The sequence below is a fragment of the Microplitis mediator genome, chromosome 1 (genome assembly GCF_029852145.1).
Source record: "Microplitis mediator isolate UGA2020A chromosome 1, iyMicMedi2.1, whole genome shotgun sequence".
NCBI classification, from domain to species: Eukaryota; Metazoa; Arthropoda; class Insecta; order Hymenoptera; family Braconidae; genus Microplitis; species Microplitis mediator.
In genome coordinates, this window is record NC_079969.1 from 24,721,614 (window position 1) to 24,742,586 (window position 20,973).

General features: G+C 30.1%; 1 protein-coding gene across 7 annotated transcripts in view; it reads left to right on the top strand.

Moving 5' to 3' along the window:
- Window positions 1–20,973, top strand: part of LOC130677979 (uncharacterized) — a 39,476-nt gene that overhangs the window by 17,351 nt on the left and 1,152 nt on the right. For 4 of the 7 annotated variants that reach the window (XM_057484959.1, XM_057484925.1, XM_057484968.1 and 1 more), the window contains exons 2-6: window positions 1,118–2,523; window positions 3,699–3,868; window positions 11,593–11,619; window positions 14,911–15,168; window positions 18,849–19,109. In XM_057484959.1, the coding sequence (XP_057340942.1) occupies window positions 1,118–2,523; window positions 3,699–3,868; window positions 11,593–11,619; window positions 14,911–15,168; window positions 18,849–19,109 (2,122 nt within the window). The remainder of the gene's footprint in view (window positions 1–1,117; window positions 2,524–3,698; window positions 3,869–11,592; window positions 11,620–14,910; window positions 15,169–18,848; window positions 19,110–20,973) is intronic. The other 3 variants (XM_057484948.1, XM_057484933.1, XM_057484939.1) reach the window with 3 other exon arrangements.

Here is a 20,973-nt window from a genome sequence, read left to right on the forward strand (position 1 = left end):
ATACTAATACATTTGGTTTGAGTTTGCAGTTAAATTCTTTTGACTAGACTGTCATTAAATAATATTTTCAAGTCAACATATTCTATTTTCATCAAGGCTGAGCCGTACTAAAAAAATTGTCGAATTTTAGATTTTTATAAATTAATTAATTGATTATTATGACAGCGATTTTTTCAGCTTCCGAAAAAATTGCATTTGACAAATTTCCTTGGAAGATTTTCACCATTCGAGTCCCATAAATATTTAAAACGTAATTAGAAATCTAAAATCCCGAAATTCGGTTATTACTTCCGGCCCTTAAAAAAAATTCTTTTATAACAAAATATGTTTTTGATTGCGAATTTGAAATATGTTTTCTAAAAAACTATGTCTGTAGTTTGAAAATTTTTTATTAAAGAGATTTATGGCAGTGTGACTGAAATTTCTGCACAAACTTTTTATATAAATTCAGCCTATAAACACATTATAGCTGGACAGAACAAACCTACAGTTGATCAAATACTTGGTGAAAATAAAGTTTGATAAAAAAATGAACTATAGGGTTAAAGTTTCTATGATTGTTGAAAGTTTCATAACAATCGCTTATAAATTATTTATGATTACTATTGCTTATTAAACTTCTTTTTTTTAGTGTCACATAGTTTCTCTAGTTTTTTTTATTTTTTTCAACAATTAATACTAAATTACGAGAAATCATTCAAAGAATGTTGAGAATTTTCATCAGCAAATAAAGAGTTTAAGTAATTTTATTATTTTCTCTTGAATTATTGACCTCCTTTTACCGTCTCATTATTAAAATTTTATTAGCTTTTCCATTTTTCAAATTCAATATATCGATTTATAAAAAAAAGTGCTCCTTACATTAATAAGCTATTTATAAAAAATTCTAATTAATTTATATTGGTTGATTGGCATTTTACAAATTTAATTATTAATGTATTAAAAAATATACCAGTAGGTCATTTAAATAAATCTTCCGTTACAAGAGAGTTTCATTAAATTTTGATATATTTATAATTTAAACTCTGACCTACATCCGTCTTGCAAGCGGTAGATAAATGTTTAAATAACTTAAATGTAACATAATTTATAGAACATATATTTATTCAAATTACAGGGACTTTTGACGAGGTACCTGTTAAACAAGAGCGTCCAGATGAAGCGGAAATCCGGGAATTGGCTGCCAAAATGGTGGAAGCAAACAAGGCGAAAATGCAGGCAATGCCTCCAGCAACGCCGAGACCAGCTAATCCACAGGCAAATTTACCCGGAATACTCGGTTATTTAACGCGTAAACCAACTGATGGATCAACTGGAACACCACCAGTAGCTAAATCACCGTCTGTTCAAGACGGCAAAGTACCGCTTGATGATGAAAGTCAGCGTGGTAGATTTGGTTGGGTGTCATTTGAAAAAATTCACATACCATATATATTTCGTGGTAGTGAAAAATATTGTGCTGTTAGGATACTTGAAGCCAAGCTACTAAATAAGTACCTGAATTATCTTCACTCAGATATTTACAGTTGTACATGTATTAAAAGTTACTTTATAACTGAAGCTGAGAGTAAATTATTTAATGAAATAAATAATAAACATTGTGAGAATCAATTCGGCAAAGAACAATTTACGTGTAAAGATTTAGTTGTACGTCTATCAGACGCTAAAGAATTTTACACATTTTTAGATGTATGTTATACTAAGTTAACAAGTAACAGTGTTATTGGTAATAATAGTGGTGGTAATAATAATGGACATAATAAAAATGATAAATGTGGATTTATACGTATTAATAAAGAATCTGTTGTTCCATATACAATAAAAGATAATTTAAAATACGTACCGTTATTTTATTTTGAAGGTGAAACGGACAATTTAAAATTAAAAGCTGAAAAATTAGAGGGATGGGATTTGTCATATTTAAAATTTTGTTGTAAAGTACAGGGTATACGTAATGAATTATTTGCTAGTGAAACATGTTCTGTTATAAGTTTAAGCGATATTAAAAGTTATTTTCCACCTGGTACTGGTTTTGAAGACTATTGGCCTAGTAAAGTTATGGATTCACAGCTATTTGTTAATGGTAAAAGTGGTGCTAGTGCTGGTGGATGGACTAAACAACCACCAGCTCCGCCAGCAAATATTATTGGCAAACAATTACAAGTTCAAAATAATTCAACTTCTAAATCATCGTCTTCATCACAACTAACATCACGAACCGTTGCTGGTTTACCAGCAACACGTAATAGCAATACTGCTAATACAACCACATTACAGTCAGTAGTTAATCAATCATCAAGATCCGTTGTTACAACACATCCAGCGCATGTATCATCAAATAATCTGTCTGGTGGACGATCTGCTGCTGCTGCTAATAATGCTCAACCTTTGCTCAGTTCATTAACTGCTGTTAATGGATGGACTGGATTAGTTGGTGGACAACCAACATTTCAGACTGCTATTGTACCTCAATCTAATTCACAAGCCGTTATAAGAATGCAAAATTCACCACTTATACATAATGTAAGTTCTACATTTTATTCATTATTTTTTTATACATTTAAGGACAATAGTTATGGTTGGTATTTTCCCTATCAAAATAAAAACCATATGGAAATCCAGCCTGGATTCAATGTGGGTTCCACATGGCGTTTTTGAATGGATTCCCATATGGTTTCCTATAGGAATATTAATGTTCTTTTATTCACATATGCGTGTCAACAGACGATAGACATAGAAATCCAGATGTCCTAGATTCTGCAGAAATCACTTATATAGAAACCGAAACATGGGAATCCAGAAACCCAATTTCCTATGTGAAGTTCCTGCATGGGAATCCAGGTACTCACAGTTTCCTATGTAAAGTTCCTGTATGAGAATCCAGGTGCTTACAGTTTCCTATGTGGATTTCCTACATGGGAATTCAGAAATCCAGTTTCCTATGTGAAATTCCTACATGGGAATCCAGATTCCCAGTTTCCTATGTGGTTCCTGTATGGGAATCCAGGTTCTCATAGTTTCCTATGTGAAGTTCCTGTATGGGAATTTAGGTACTCACAGTTTCCTATGTGGATTTCCTACATCGGAATCCAGAAACCCAGTTTCCTATGTGACGTACCTGTGTGGGAATTTAGGTACTCACAGTTTCCTATGTGGATTTCCTACATCGGAATCCAGAAACCCAGTTTCCTACATAGATTCTTATATAAATCCATACTTCTCTATATGGATTCTTATGGGTTCCCATGCTATCCCACATGGATTTTTTTTATAGAATTTACAATGAGATACTAGCGACTGAGATGTATTTGGCTAAGATGTAAAGAGGGGTCACCAATAAATATCTTTTATGAAATCAAGCAACTCGATTTTTTCTTTTATTATATAAACGGTATTGATTATATATTTTTAGTTGTCCTAATTTCGAAATGATGAAGTACTAATCAAATCGTGTATTTTTAGAAAAATCTAGTTATAGTTAAATTAATGCCACTAAATTAAAACAATCATTTGTATTCTTATTAATTGATTCAATGAATCACTAAATATTGAACTAACATATAAAATTTTGTTCCTGAGTTTATGAGTTATATTTAAATTAATCATTGGCTATTTATATTTTAATTGATTAATTGTTAATGGGTTAATAATATATAATGGGGTTAGTAAAAGATCAAGTTTATGTTCTTAACTTATAGAATATCTCTTCATCTAAGGCTTATCAACAGCAATCAAGAAGTCGAGCTGGAGGTAATGGTAGTACGGCACCTGGTCAGTATCCAGTTTACCCAGTTACAACTATTCAACCAATTCCACAAGCACAATCGACTTTACGAGCAACTGTACACTCCAATCAACCTAATCTTGGGTAAGATTTTACTTGCAATATTTTTTTATTTTTTACATTCATTAGTTTGTGTTGACGAAAAAAAATCAAAAAAATGTTTCTATTGTAGCAATACAGCTATTTTAGAGTCTAGTTATTTTTGGGTATTAAATGACTTATTGATAAGTTAGAAAAGAAATCTCAAAGATAGTTGACCCTGTGGGCCAACCCCAAAACTTTCCGCTGTTTTCGAGCTCAGAAAGATCGAAAATATTTTTATTTGCAAAGTTTTTTAGCTCTTTGAAGTTAAAAAGTGTTTATTTTTTTTGTTCAACCAGAAAAAAATCATTTTTGTCGTACGATATTTTTGGAACGAATCAACTAGTTTGGACATTCTTGGCGGCATTCAAAAGGGCTCATCAAGACTTAAATCTCAATAGATTTTGAAGTTGATCGGTTAAGTAGTTTACGAGTTATATGAAAATAAAAACGAAAATTCATTTTTCTTTAGGTTTTGTTGATAAAACTCATAAACTACTTGTCCGATCAAATTTAAAATCTATTCAGATCTTAATCTAGATGAGCCCTTTCGATTGCCGCCAAAAACGTCCATGTCGGTTAATTTGTTCCAAAAAAATCGTATGGCCAAAATTAGTTTACACACATACGTACATACATAAATACACGGGCATCTATCCTGAAATAGTCCGTCAGAATAACTTCTTAAGACATCAAAACGTCGAAATCTGACGAAAACTCGATTTTCGAAAATCGGATCGAAAACAACAATTTCTCTTTTTTTTGAAAATTTTAAATTTTCACAGCGGGAAGATAAAAAAGTATATCCGTTTGTCGATAGTTCAGGACACTAATCATAGATGGCGTTTTTATAAATTTGTGTTTGCTTTAGAAAAGTTATCATTAGCCGTACAAAGGTTACATAAATACATTTATTTTCTGTCTTATTTATAAATTAGTTAAGAGTTTACTAAAAACTCAAGTAACCACATAAATTATAGTTCATAATTTAATAATATCGATGCTAATGATTATTCAAAAACCAATATTACCGGTATATTTTTAGTACCTTCATTAAATACTCATCAAATTAATAGTATATTCTCGAAGCATCCAAATACCATTTAAATTAAAAATATCCCTATGACCGCTTAAAGGTTAAGGAATAAAAGGTTTAATGTCAAACGGTTAGATTAATTGAAGAAGTTCTTCATTACTTGATAGAATTCATATAAAATATTATTAAATATATATAATTTTATATAATCAATACTTATAATTAATATTATTTTGTCCAGAAAATCATCACGAAGTATTATATAACGAATTTTAACTTAATAAAAATTATTTAAACCCTAATCCCCTGACCATGGGTCGTTTGTGTCCATGAATTTTCAAATATTCTACTGTAAACAGCAAACATGCCTTCGAATTTTGATGAAAATGTTTATTGAAAAAGGGATTTTCGGAGCTGGCAACAACTCGATCGCATAGTTAGGAGTCCAAAGAAGATCTAGGAATTTTTTAAGATTTTTCCTTACAGAATAACATAATTAAATGAGCAGCGGACGCTAATGACCCATGGTCAAGGTTTACGGGTACTGAAAACAGCGACATGAGATTAGGGTTAAGTCTGCCCAAAAAATTTCAAACACGATCGTTTAAAATACGGTTCAGTTTAGTCGAGTTAGGTTTCTAAGTATGAAATGAGGGTTAGTAAACTTTATTGAGCGCGGATGAGACTCATTTTGTTCTTTTGAGGATGAAGTTGGGGCCAAACCCAAAAATAGTGTGAAATGAGGGCAAAAATTTCGACTCAGGGACTGGTTACTGTCCAGCACACCACTGAGTCGTGTGCTCACAGTATAACAGTTCATGTTTAGAACCGTACTTAGGTGCAGCACAAAAATGCCAGCACCGTAACCAGTCATTCGCGGAGTATGCTGTTTCATGTGCGCACACGGATGAGTAATATCCTGCAAAAGACTATCGTATGTCACAGCATTGATGAGTGTTGAGCACAACAACCATTCATGTGCTGCACACGACTCATTATAGTGCAACACCGTAACCATTCATGTGCTGCCCATAACTGAACAGTGTTCAACACCGTAACTACTCTAGTGTGGCACACGAACTGCCTTTATTACAACCAAAATTACTTGGTTAAGACACGTTAGTTAACCCTTCTGCACCCGCGCTATGATTTTTTTTCTCACACAACTTCAAATATTTTTTTCTCCGTAATTTCAAATGAAATGACCTAGTGAAATTTTTTGTATCTTAATAAAATTTCATGCTTTTTATGATTTTGAAATTTAAAAATTACTTCGAACATAAAAAATATTTTTAAAAGATTTATTTTAAAAGCCATGAGACTTTTTCTCATCACGCGAGTAAAGGAAGGCGTGAAAATTAATACGGTTCGGCTCAGTTCGGACAGTTCCGAATCTTTTCGGCAATCGCCGCCATTTTTTTCAGCCGTTACATCTGTCATTACTTACAAAAGTAATAAAAACAAGCGAAATATTCAAATAAATTATAATTACCTCATAACTGGGAAAGTGCATAATATTTTTGTTTTATTTAAATTAAAATTTACGATGCGCCGAAGCGTGAGACTTTTTCTCATCACGCGGGTAATGTTTTACGTTGCTCTAACGCGGGTGCTGAAGGGTTAATGTAACAGATTAACTTCGGAATTTAAATGTTTACCGTTAATAATATTTCACTTTTAAGTGGATATATCCGTAATTCCTTAAGCTTTATCATAAAAATTGGTCTTTTTTTAAAAAAAGAAGTCTTGCTAGATGATTATTTTATTTTTCTCTGTAGATAATAGTGATGAATTCAACCCAGACTAGTTAATTGATACTTTATTTTTGTTCATCCAAATTAGTTATCAGATTGGACAGTTTCTTTTTTTTATCATCATTATTTAGCTTACCTCTCACGTCGCAGTGAGTCTACCCATAAATCACCCTTCTCAATACCAATTAATCAACCAGTTATCGATTCGCTTTTTTATGATTTCGTATTATATTATAAATACATATTTATTTATGAAAATATATTGTGTTTAAGTGGTATAGTATTAGAATTCCTAAGCCAGTTATGAATGTTTAAAAAGTCATTGAACTTAAAATTTGTTGAAGAGAGATTAGGATTCTGAGCTTGCGGTTCAAGTGAGATTTGTAATTATGAAGTTTTAAAGATAAGTATTTCGTTAATTCCGCAAAAAGAACGGACACTACGGGCTACTATGTTGGATAGTTCTCAATACCACCTGTAAAAAAAAATCTGAAAAACGGTTGACTCTGCGGAACAGCCCCAACACTTGCCGTCGTTTTCAAAATTTTCTTGAGCTAAGAGAATTTTTCTTGGTTAAGGAGGGTCTATAGTCATTTTTGTCCATGCTTTTGCCTCAAAGAAATCCTTAAACGCAAAATTAAGAACGAGGCTCGATGCATTACTCTAATCTAGCAATCGATGTTTTCATTTTTTAAAAATGTTCATTTATTTAAGAGAAAAACGTGAACAAAGTTTCCATTTACTGCGCAAGTGCAACAAGGATAGTTCCGTTTGTTGACTTGAGTGTGATACAGAAAAAAGTTCAGACCCCCACGTGTAAAACCAATTGTTAAAAAAAGGTTAAAAAAGTGTTGACTATTCTAAACTTCAAAACGTGACACAACGACGAACATTTTTTGAACGTTTTTTAAACTTTTGAAAATTCAAGGAAAAAATCAATAAATGTCGTAATATCATTAAGATATGCTAAAACAAAAAATGGTCAGAAATAGTTAGAAATTCGTTTTTTCTGAACGTATTTTGCACTGAAAAATGTTAATTTGTAGCATCAAGTCAATTGTTTTTTTTTCTGTTCATTTTGAGAAGTTTGAAAATCGTTTCAAAAAAGTTCGTCATTGTGTCAAGTTTTGAAGTTTAGAATAGTCAACACGTTTTTAACCTTTTTTCACACGGAAAAAAAAAAATTTTAAAAATGACTATTTGAAATTATAACCCGGAACCCAGTTGTGAATATGGAGAATTTTAACATTTAAATAGTAAATTTTATAATACGTGTCGTCTATTTTCTAAGTATCAGTTACGATTTTTAAAGTTCAAATAGTAATTTTTCTTACATAGACAATAAATTTTCATACTTATCCTGTAATTATTCACGTTTTAATCGTAAACGAAAAAATTACTATTTAAAATGATGGTATTTACTGATCACTTTATTATTATATTACTTGTCATTCTCAATTTATACAGTTCATTTTTTTCCGTGCAACGTTTTTTTTTACGGGCCTCTTAAGAGGGGTCTGAACTTTTTTCTCTATCACACTCAAGTCAACAAACGGAACTATCCTTGTTGCACTTGCGCAGTAAATGGAAACTTTGTCCACGTTTTTCTCTTAAACAAATGAATATTTTTCAAAAATCAAAACGTAGACTACTAGTTTATAGAGTAATGCATCGAGCCTCGTTCTTAGTTTTGTGTTTAGAGGTTTAGTTTGAAAGAAAAGCTTGGACAAAAATTACTATAGACCTCCGTAAAGAAAATTGGTCTTGGTCAGAGGAGATTTCTACTTTATCCCAGAAAATTGAGGTTTTCAAAAAAAATTTATTGAATTAAAAATATTTACTTTCAGTCCAGTTCTTTTTTCTGCGCAGATACTAAACGCTTATCAAAGATAAATTTGTTAGAATATATAACATATATATATATATATCATACACTCACAATATTTATACACGACATCTGAATATTTACTGAATCTATAAAAATAAAATATTTATTATTCAAACGTTTCTGTCACGTAAATTATCGATTTTATATTTCATGTTGCATTATTGCGTAAAGAAAAATAAAATATATGCATATATTCATAAAAATATACTTTTTTTTTTGCATCAGGATCTTCTATTTCAATATTTTTTTCAAATTCTTACATTCAGTACATAGTAGATAATAGAAGTTTAATTTTAAAATTCTTGCGCATAAAATATGTCGCCTGTGATATCCTACGGAAGTTTTAAATTAAAATCCTGTTTAAAACTATGCAAAGTATAAAATTTTTCATTGTCTAATTTACAAACAAACTATTTTATTATGATACAACATAAATTGCTTTTTTAATTTAAATCTATTTATGCATTTATGATTATTTTAAAAAATAAAGTTTATTTTTTTTTATCATACTATCGAGATTAAACAGTAGTTTTTTCTAATTCAATACGAGTTGTGATAAGAAATTTAATTAAATGATAAAAGTATTGCTACAGTAGTAAATATTTTTAATTTTTTTTTTCTTTTATTTTTTTTACGTCTATACAATTTGTTTGTGTACATACTGAGTCCTTGCTTAATAAAATTAATAATTCTTCAATGCTTTATATTAAATACAATAAAATTAAAAAAGTTTTTATTATTTGAGAGTAGAATTCAGATTATTAAATTTATGTTGCTAGTTTTTAAATTATTGTGTATTATAATTTAAATGCGGTATAATTTAAAGATAATGTATGGTGTGGTAGTATTTTATGCATTAAATTATTTTAATTTATTTATGAAAATAATTAAATTATGGTAATTTATATTTAAATATATCTCGAATTTAATATTGCATAAAAAATATTTTTATTATAATTAATAATTTAGTTAACCACAATTATTTTTTAAATTTATATTCAAATATTATTTTTTATTTTTACTGACAATAACTCGAGTTGAAATTTAAATCGTAGATTTAATTTACTAGACGTCAAAAACGTAAATTTAATTTTTGAAAACGTAAGTAGCCGTAAAAACGTATTTTAGAAGTAGTTGACGTACGAAAACGTAAATAAGACTTGCGGAGTCATAGACAAAACCTTTCAAAACTTGCATTAAAAAAATTAAACTATATCGGAAACATTTCATTGTCAGAAAAACATGTCAAGCAGCCAGAAGACGAGAAATAAAAAATATATTTTTTGGGTCTTACAGACTATCTTGTAGCTTGGAGACCAAAAAAAATTTTGAAAATCCAAAAATGCACGACTCGAACGCTCATTTTATGTTTTTTTTTAAAAGTTAAATTTCGAATAAAATTGAATATCCCGCTCTTTTCTCATAAAAATTTCCATGGTAAATATACGGTAATAAAAGTAAAAAAAGAATAAATAAGGAGAACATTCCTAATGAAAAATGGCGGCAGTGTGTGTTTGTTTACATGTAAGATTGCCGGTTTTAACCGTAATGATTTATTTTTAAAAAAACGAGAAGGCCTACAGTAGTGATTTTCGAAAGGAACCTTCTTTGCTTATTTCTGAAAATTTTGAAAAAAAAATTAAGTAGTTTCGTCAAGTCGTTCTCGAGATATCCGTACCACGCCGTTTTTTTGAACCACAGACTAATGGACGTTCACGATAAATTTTTTTTAATGAACTTTTTTTTATATTAATACATATTGGACAAATTAAAAAAAGTATCAGGATTATTCATTAGTGTTTCAGCATTATATTGATGTGCTTTTCATAATGTGTAAGAGTAATAGAAAAAAAATATATGCACTTTAATGAGTGGAAATCGTGTGACCTTGACAGGTCGGTTATAAAGCACAACCTCTCCGCTTCGCTTCCGAGGCGTGCAATATAAATTCTCAACATCTGTAGAAAAATATTTTGGGCCTTGTGAAACAGTACCCTACTGATGGCCAATTTCTTGTGCTCCGTTAGGTCTTACAGACTACATAGAAGCTTGTAAACAAGAAATAAAAATTTTCAACAGTTTTTGAGAATTATTTTGGGGACTTGCAAGAGATAATTCTAGACTCTATACTCTATAAACTAGCTCACGAGCCATCAGTAGAGTTATCTCATACAAGGCCCAAAATATTTTTTCTGCCCTCCGGCTGGAAAGTGGCAACTTTTGGGCCGCTGCCCTGAACGAAGTTGCAACTTTCCGGCTTCGTCGAGCAGAAAAATAGTATACGCACCTTGGCCAGTAAAAAAGAAAGCCTCAGACCACATGTTTGTCAGCCTCGGTTTCGCCTCGGCCAACAATTACATCTGATCTGAGACTTTTCTTATTTTACTGGCCTAGGTATGTAATATACTATTCAAAAGTTACTAAAAATTTGTATTTCTCGTCTTCTGGCTGCTAGATAAATTTTTTTGGCAATGAAATATTTCCAATATAGTTTATTTTTTTCATTGAAAGTACGATTACGCAAGTCTTAATAACGTTTTCGTACGTCATCTATGTCTAGAATACGTTTTTACGGATATTCACGTCTTCAAAAATTAAACTCTTAAAATTTAGAAACTAATTCTTATTTACCGAAGATTATTTTTTAATTAATTACAATCATTTTCCACTCGCTGCTAAGAAAAAAAAAAAAAAAACAGTCGGTTTTTTATGAATAAAAAAAACATGTAAATAATAAATGATTGTAGGATGCGTTTGAATAATATGTGTTATAAATTGACAAAGCATGATCATCTGATAAGAATGTAGAAATTCGCAATGTTTGTTTGCTCTAATCTGGGTAAGCCACATTTGCACAAATGTCCAATGGTCCCTTAATAGCCCATCATCCCTAACCCCACCACCCCATTCCACTCTACTTCACTCCGCCCAACCCATTTATATTCCAATGCAATAGCTTTATCATGTAGTTTTATTATTATTACTATCCTTGTAAAAAAAAAGAAAGAAAAAAGAAAAGAAAACATTTTTTTGCTTTTTTTTCGTATAGTTATCCAACCTATGGGAAGGATGACTGGTGAGTTCCTGCATAATGAATTATAGAATTTTATAAAATGCAATTAGTATTAGATGCATGTAGCACTAAAAATCTAAGATTTTTTTTTTTAATATTATAATTAATATATATATATATATATACTCAATTAAAGCACTTTGGTAATTACTTTACTTCTCACACAAATTTATTTCCTTTTTTTTTTCAGCTTCAATCTAATAAAATTTTTTTATGCCTTTTTTATTTTATAATACTGCGGCTATCGATTATATATAAGTAATTTTTTATCTCAATATCTAAAGAGCTTTTGAAAAAAAATTATACATATATATATATCAAATAAAAAATATTATCAACTTTGACAGTAACTTATATTCATATTGAATCGATCAAAAAGTTTGTATAAATCCGAATAAGTAGAATCAATTAAAAACAAATTTTGAATGAATCAAAATTGATTTATCGCTTGTGCAGTTATTTCCTTAATTATCTGTGTAAAATATATAAAAATTTAATTATATATAATATTTTTATGGCAAAACTTTACAAATAATGCATTTCATGATAAGTAATTAAGAATATTAAAAGTTGAATTTTTTTAAAAGCACTGAAAAAAGAGTATTTTTGCTCCCGGATATTATTTGCTTCGATAGCAATTACAATATCAAGAATTCTGAAGTTTACTTTACAGAAGAATACGCGTATTGCCCTAGTAACACATGCTTGAGCAAGATTTTGGTGCCAGTGCCTTGAGTAAAATCTCTGGTCACTAGTGTATTTTTCTACGTATGGGTCTTGCGCAAAATCATGTAGCAAGAAATCGTCATCAAGACTTGTGCATGACTTGCTCAAGACATTGTACACAAGATTATTGAAGATATCTTAGATACGGTGCAGTTTAAAAGTTTCTTGCGCATTTCTTGCACCAATAACTTACGGCAGGTACTTACGCATGGCTTGGCTCAAGATCTGCTCAAGGCTCAAAATTGACCTTCAGCCTTGAGCAGATCTTGAGCAAGCCATGCGCAACTATTGTCAACTATAGTCTTCCTCCAGAATTGAGTTGGTGTCACGCTTAAATAACCCCAGACAAAATAACCACGACAAAATAACCGACGACAAAATAACCGACGACAAAATAACCGACGACAAAATAACCGAATGACAAAATAACCGGCGACATAACACACAAAAACCGTGATAAAAGGGCGGTTATTTTGTCGTTCGGTTATTTTGTCGTTCGGTTATTTTGTCGTTCGGTTATTTTGTCGTTCGGTTATTTTGTCATTCGATTATTTTGTCGTCGGTTATTTTGTCGCGGTTATTTTGTCTTTGGTTGAACTGTTACGCAACCATTGAGTTATAATCTGGCACGAATTTCTTGTGTAAGGCTTGTACTAGACTTGCTATTGAAATCTGGCCATGAGTATCTGCAGCAAGACACATGCGTAGAAAAAGACACTAACGTCTATCGAACTTGAGACCAGGCTTGCTCAAGCCTTGAACAAGATTGTTATATGGGTGACTAGACGAAAACTTGGTTTTACTACATTGTGAATACCAAAATTAGATTAAAATAACCTTAAGGGTCTGGTAGTACTCCCCGAATATCCGGATTTTAGATTTCTGATTACATTTTAAATATTTGTGGGTCTTGAACGATGAAAATCTCCTAAAAAAATTCGTCTTATGCATTTTGTCAGAAGCCAAACAAATCGCTGTGATGATGATCAATTAATGAATTAATAGAAATATAAAATTCGAGGATTTGCTAGGTACGGCCCAGTCTTACCGCCTCTTTATTTTTATTGGTTAATGTATAACATGAACATATAATCGTTCCAACCAAAAAGTCGTCCTACTACCATTACTTGGCACGTATTTCTTATACCCCCACTATTAATTTTAGGGCGACCTTTTCCTTAGGGCTTCTATAATATCATTATAATTGATAAGATTACAATACATTCATACCAGAATTGATATAAATTAACAGTGTATACTTAAGTCTGCAAATAATGGGCTTTGCTCCCACCATTTTTCTACAATTAATCCATTACTGTGCATGCGCATTAGTGTAAAGTCATGAACATCATAGCCAAGTAGTGAGAGAAAAGCCCATTCTTTTGCAGACTTAACTATAATATTCTTTAAGGGCATTCTGAGACGATGCCACTTTTTGAAAATATGCAATGACTTTCAACTGTCGTAACCGTATTCAAATTTCATAGATTAATTTTTAATAAATTGAAAAAAGGACAACATAGTAGTAATTTCAGAGGCGCGGAATTTTAGAAAAATTACTTACAATTGTCATCCATTAGGAGTTGAACGGAATTTGTTGAATAAATTTTAGCCTAAAAAATTTGAAAATTTGAATTATAAAATTCTCATGAAGATTTTACTGAAATTTATTTTCCAAATTTCGTTTAACTCCCAATTAATATCAATTGTAAGTAATGTTTTTTTAAATTTACACCTCAGCGAAATTACTACTACGCGTTGTCCTTTTTTCAATTAAGGTTTTATTTTTTTTTTCATCAATTGATAAAATTTTGATACGCTTATGACAATTGAAAGTCATTGGAAATTTTTAAAATATGTAAGGGGACCGTCTGAAAATGGCCTTAATTCTAATAATTATCACACAATCAGCACTAACCCTAGTGGCAATTCTGGAGGAAATCTTAAGCACGTCAAGGAGAATACACCGAAATATGATATCTATATATTCTGTGATTTCAAGATCTTGACTACAATAGCTACTAGGGAAACTGTATGTAATAGAAATAATAAAATACGAAGGGAATGCTCTAATTTGATAGTACAAAAATACAAGCTATGGTTGCACTGTATCTACCTGAAGATCGGAACGTTTTCCGCGCAACGAAAATGAAAAATTTATGAAATTTTACTGCTTGAGGATGACTTAAGGGGTGATTGTGGGTGGCTACAATTTTCGACTAACATATTAGCGCCTATTCGAAACATTTCAGAAATTTAAATCAAGTAGATTTTTTATTTTCGTTCCTCAGAAAACGTTCCGATCTTCAGGTACACGTACTGGTCCTAATCTATGGTGAACTACCACTAAGTTTTAACCCCAAAATTAAACCCCGTGTTACTGTGGGAGTTATAGCAGTTCTCATATACAATACAATTTTCATAGAAAGATCGCGTTTTCTTCTTAATTAGAGAAAAACTTGCAAAATACTTTTTTTTCAGTGTAATATATATAAAAATATGATTAAACATTTAGTTATGATTAATATTAATTAAAAATAATAAGTAATGTTAATTAAATTTTTTCAGGGTTGGTTCAACATACACAACATCAAGTCTAACGAACCCGAATGTTGTGGCAGCAAGTACCTATCCTCAAATGTTAAATTTGAGTCAAGAACAGGTGCAAGCACTTTTACACCCACAAACGTCAGCGGCATCAGCGTTATTGTCTCATTCACAGAGGCATACACCGCCTGCGCACAATGCACACAATAATGCGCATCCAAAACCTGCGGCATATCCACCACCACTTATTCCAGTCAACGGTAATTCGAATAATGCGAGGTAATTATTATTTGTATTCATATTTATTTATTATTAATGTAAGGTCAGTTAGTTGATAACAAGAGATGTAAGCTAGAGAAATTTACGGTACAGATAATTGATCAGCAACAAATTGACCGATCATTTTTTTTAAATCAATGACGATTCCCGCGTTAATTTAAATATTGCCCGGGAAAACAACTTATAAAAAATAGATTAAATCATTTTTGACGTTAATTGACGAGTAATTGCCCGTCAATTTCTTATGATCTGGTCAAACATAAAAATTACGGTCATTTCGTATCAATGATAATCATTGTTTTAATTGTATGTAGGCTGTATATATGTTCCGATCCATATATTTATTGACCAGATGATACAATCCAAAATTGTCCAATGCAAGTAGATATTGCTAACGATAATAAAATAATAACCAATACTAGATTTAATTTCAAACGTACCCGTGTAAAAGAAATTCGTTCCAAAAAAGTTAATTACAGCCCTGCTTGAAAAATCCGACCCTGTTCAGAGAATCTCATAGAATCCATTAGATTCTCATAAATTCCCTCGCAGATTTGAATCACGGTGGAAACACGGTGGGTTTGTTCCATTTTACCACGGTGGCTTGACCACTGTGTACACACGGTGTTTCCACTGTGATTACGCGGTGGATACACCGTAGAACCTCGGTGGTGAAATAGCACAAAGCCACCGTGGAATCACGGTGGATACACCGCGTAATCACAGTGGAAACACCGTGTATACACAGTGGTCAAGCCACCGTGGAATCACGGTATATACACGGAGAAAAATGTTGGTTCAAAACCTACTAATTTTTATTATGCTGTTGACGAAACTTGAAACAGGAAGGGAAGCATCCAAAAAATTATTATGCTCTTATGAAAAATTATTATGCCGCATCACAATTATTATAATGTATGGAAGTAATTTTTATTAAATCTTATCGATAAGTGTCTTGCGCGTAGTAAGTATTATGAAACAGCATAATAATTTTTCGTATGAGCATAATAATTTTTTGGATGCTTCCCTTCCTGTTTCAAGTTTCGTCAACAGCATAATAAAAATTAGTAGGTTTTGAACCAACATTTTTCTCCGTGTACACCGCGTAATCACAGTGGATACACTGTGTATACCCGGTGGTGAAATGGAACAAACCCGCCGTGTAACCACGGTGGATCCACGGTATTTACACTTCCACGGTGTTTCCACCGTGATTCAAATCTGCGAAGGTTCCTATAGAAATTTTATAAGAATGAATGAGTTCTATGAGAAGTGCTATAGTTAAGTATAGGGCCTTATACATACAGCTATAAGAATCTATCGAATCTTTTAAGCAAGGGATAGATTCTTATAGCGGTATGTATAAGGCCCTATACTTAACTATAGCACTTGTCATAGATCTTCGTCATTCTTATAAAATTTCTATAGGAATTTATGAGAATCTAACGGATTCTATGAGATTTTCTAAACAGGGAGTGAACTTTCAAATTTGAGACAGTTCTGAACTTTTAGTTGACTATTTTTGGAACTTGAAACAAAATCAGGAGTAAAAACAAGTTTTCAACTGAGTACTTCCTATAAAGACTATTTAGAATTTTTTTGAGCAAAAATAATTTAATTTGAGAATTTCGTTTGTGTGAAAAACGTTAAAGAAAAACAAATAAAACTAACTGTGAACAGTTTGCGACTTTTTATCAGAAAAGTTTAAAAAATAATCGACTGCAATGCTATTAATGATTCAATAATTTATACTGTTGAATTTTTTTTTAAATTTAAAGCAAATTATTTGAAGTTATTAACTAGTTAAATCCAAAATCAAATGTAAAGTATTTTATGTAGTTCACTCGCGACCTATAGTGTGTGCTATTGCTTACTCTCTCACTCGCTACTGCTTCCTCTTTTCCTTGATATCGTTTACTCGCTTTTTCTTGTTTTGAATTGTGAGACAGATTCCTTTGAATATTTATAAAATTTTTACTCATCGGTAGTATACGTTTTTAAATTTGAATTTTTTTTCTCTATAATCTGTTAGTTTTTGGAAAGATTCTTAAGCAGAATAATTTGAAATATACGTGAAAATATGACTTTTTTTTAGGTTAGTCCGAGCTACTATATCCTTAATAGCACAGTTTGCTTTGGCAAAAGTTTACTTACAAAAGTTTCCTTGAACATTTCCCCAAATGTCCGTCAACTTCGGACTTTTCCGTTTTTGACGACAATTTATATACAACTTGCTATACAATTTGACGTAAATTTACTACCCGAATTAGAAAGCAAATTCACTTCAAAAGTTGGCTAGAAAAAATTTTTCGTCAATTTTCAGGCAAATTTTTACATCAATTTATTGTTAATTTGACTTAAAAAATTGTTAAGTATTTTTTTACCTTCCAATCGTAGACATTTTTATATATAAATTTGCTTACCTTCTAAAATGGTAAGAATGAACATGACCGACTTTTTTTCTAGTAAAAAAGTTACCTCTAAATTGAGCAAAAATTAACCGCAAATTTTTCTTTACAACTTTTGCTGTCAAATTGTCGGCCAATCCGGGCAGCAAATTTCAGGCAATTTGAATGTCAAATTACTATCAATTTCAAGCTAAAGTGGCTATTAGGGATGTTAATTGTGTGCACTCTGATTATCAATATCGCCTTACAAACGGTCAAAAATTTTGATTTTTTAAAATTACATGCAGGACATCTATTTTGATATCATATTTCAATTACATGAAATTCTTATAAAAAGTCGGTTTGCAAGTGAACTTTCTTAAAATTAAAATTAAGAGCGAAACTTTCAGGAATTTTTTTTTCATTGTCTACAATAATATTTTCAAGTGGGAGTGAAAAAGAAAATAGTCGTTCCAAACGAACCACCCTAATATATATTACCAGAACACAATTTCCCTTATTATCTTAATAATATAGTCAATAATAATCTACATGTATATTATTAAGAGAATATGGAAAATTTTGTTCCCGCCATATCTATATGATAAAATTAGTTAATGTTATTGAAATTGGCATCATTAGATAGGTCTTGACTTGAATTTGTGCCTTTTCATAATTTAAACTCTTTTTAATTGCTAGGTATTGACGTAAATAGATTTATCTATATCATTCGAATTACATTTAAATTACGCGAGAAAAAATACGATCGTATTTATTTTCTTTAAATAAATTAATCCTTTAATTATTTTGTCACTAAATATGACTGAATGTCACTGAATATATATCTATATTATTTATATCGCGTTACTTAATCTAAAATGACAGATTTTTATACTCCCTTTTGGATTTAGGAAGCTTCTCAAAGCCAAAAAAGTGTGCATAGAAAAAAAAAGGATTCATTGACACAAAAAATCTTTACTCGCCTAAAGAAAATTTTTACTTACCCCAATAAATTTTTTGCATTGTGAATTGAAAACAAAAATTTATTTAGAACTAGAAAAAATAACTCGGTGCAAGGAATTATTTCTTGACCAAAAAAATCTTTTCTCGCCCCAAGACAATTTTTGTATTTAATTGATAATGCATAAAATTTCTTGGTGCAAATTAAAATTTTTTGCGGCAAGAAATCTTTTTTCTGCGTATTTTATAAATTTAGTAGTGATATTTGGGCAGTCACATAGTGACTGCAGGTTGCTCGTAATCAACTAATTAAATAATATATTTTGTTTACAGAGATTCACATGGAAGAAAGCAGTTAATAACTATACCAGATGCAATGATATCAGCTTCGTCTCATGTCCAACCTTATGGAATACAAAAAGCACTTGTCGAAGAAAAATTAGTGCCCTGTATTAATTTCAAACCTTATATTTATTCCGAACTGTTAATGACATTACCGGATTTTGTATCGCAGTATTTTCCAGCATGTGATATTAATAATTGTCGGCAAGTCATTACGGAGGTACTTGGTCTTGATTTATATCAAGGAAATAGGTAATTATGTTTATCAATATATATAATATATATAATACTATATTATTACTTTAATTATGTTTATATAAATTCTCATTATAGTAAAGGTTTGATACTATTTTTAAAAAAGTTTTTTTAAACTCTGGACTATAAAAAAAAAAAAAAATGAGAAGACTATTTTTACATAAAAAATTGGAGCTTGACTTTTTGACCTTTATGTCAATTAAAAGTTAACTTTAATTAATTATAAAACAAATATTATTTTATTCTAAGTACTTAATTAATTAATTCAATTAAATGGATATATTATTTTATGACTTAGAATTGAACGCTTATTTTAGTTTAATATTTGAACTAAAATATTAATTGAATTTTCTAAATATTATTTCTAGTATATATTTTTATAAAATTTCTATAAATGGTATAATTCATAATTTTATTACCAATTAAATAGGTCAATTACAAAAGATAAATATAACTTTACATACTAAATTGATTTTCATAAAATTAAATTACAGTTTTGGTTATTAATCGTTGATCTAAATATTCTTTTAATTCATTAACAAATCAAGTAGAAGTGTGCAAATATTATTTCGATCGAATTTAATAAAACCAAATATTTCTATTACTATTTTCTTTTATATTAGAATTTTTTAAAATTGAAATTAATCATAAATTTTGCAGACTGATATTATTCATTTTATTTTTTTTATCACTCGATATTTATAATTTTAAAAATTTCTCAGAGCTTACAATAATTATCACCGGTCATTGGCACCTAGAGCAAATATAAGACGCCTTGTTTTTTAAAATCAATTTTATAAATTTAAATATTTGAACTTTGAGTTATTGGCAGATTTGAAAATAAGTATCCATTGTAATTGAATTAATGTCAAGTTAAATATTTACTTAAATTTTGTAATTCTTATTAAATATTTCATAATAATTATAATAAGAAATTTTTTTAGTCACATTTATATGATGTTTACTTACCTCGAATTCATAAATGAGAATTTATAATTAAAAAATTTTAAATACAGTCGACTACCCGCCATAAGCCTGGTCTAGGGGACGGGGAAATTTTTATTGTAATTACAGTCTCCCCACTACCGTGCGTTTAGTTTTGTTCTCGACTACTCGTTATAAGCCTGTTTCGTTTAATACCCTGACTAAACAACTGAAGTCGACCGAATTAAAAATTTTAATTCTGTTATACTCTATCGAATTCTGGAAAACAGAATTCAACTGAATTGAAAATTTGAATTTGAATTAAACAGAATAAAACCGATTTAAAAATTTCAAATTCGTTCTAATTCAGTTTAATTCGGATTCAGAACCAGAAATTGCAGAATTATTTTCGAATTAATCAGAATTAAACCGAATAGAATTATTTAAATTCGTTTTAATTTGGACAAATTCTCGTTTTCTTGCCAAATTAGACAGAATTCAATTTTAAGTTAGGTACCGAATTAACAGAATTTAACTGAATTAAATAGAATTAAAAATTTAATTCTGTTTAATTCGATCGAATTCAGTTGTTTAATCAGGGTATGATTTTAAACGTCATATTTACGTTTTGTTGCATACGTCAGTTTCCCAATTTTTCTAGTGCTTATGGCGCTAAAATAAATACTTATCTTTTTACACAAATAATAATTGTACTGGAAAAAATTATAATGACAACGGTATTAATTACAGTAATAATAATAATAATTGTTATTGATCAACATAATGCTCAATAAAACTTTTAAATTGTAACAGAAGCTTTAATTGTAATTAATCATTAAAATTATCAACAATAAATTATATTTTACTTAATATTTATTAAATTATTATCCGCGAAAGATCGATAGTAAATTTTCATCATTAATTTTGATATTTTGTT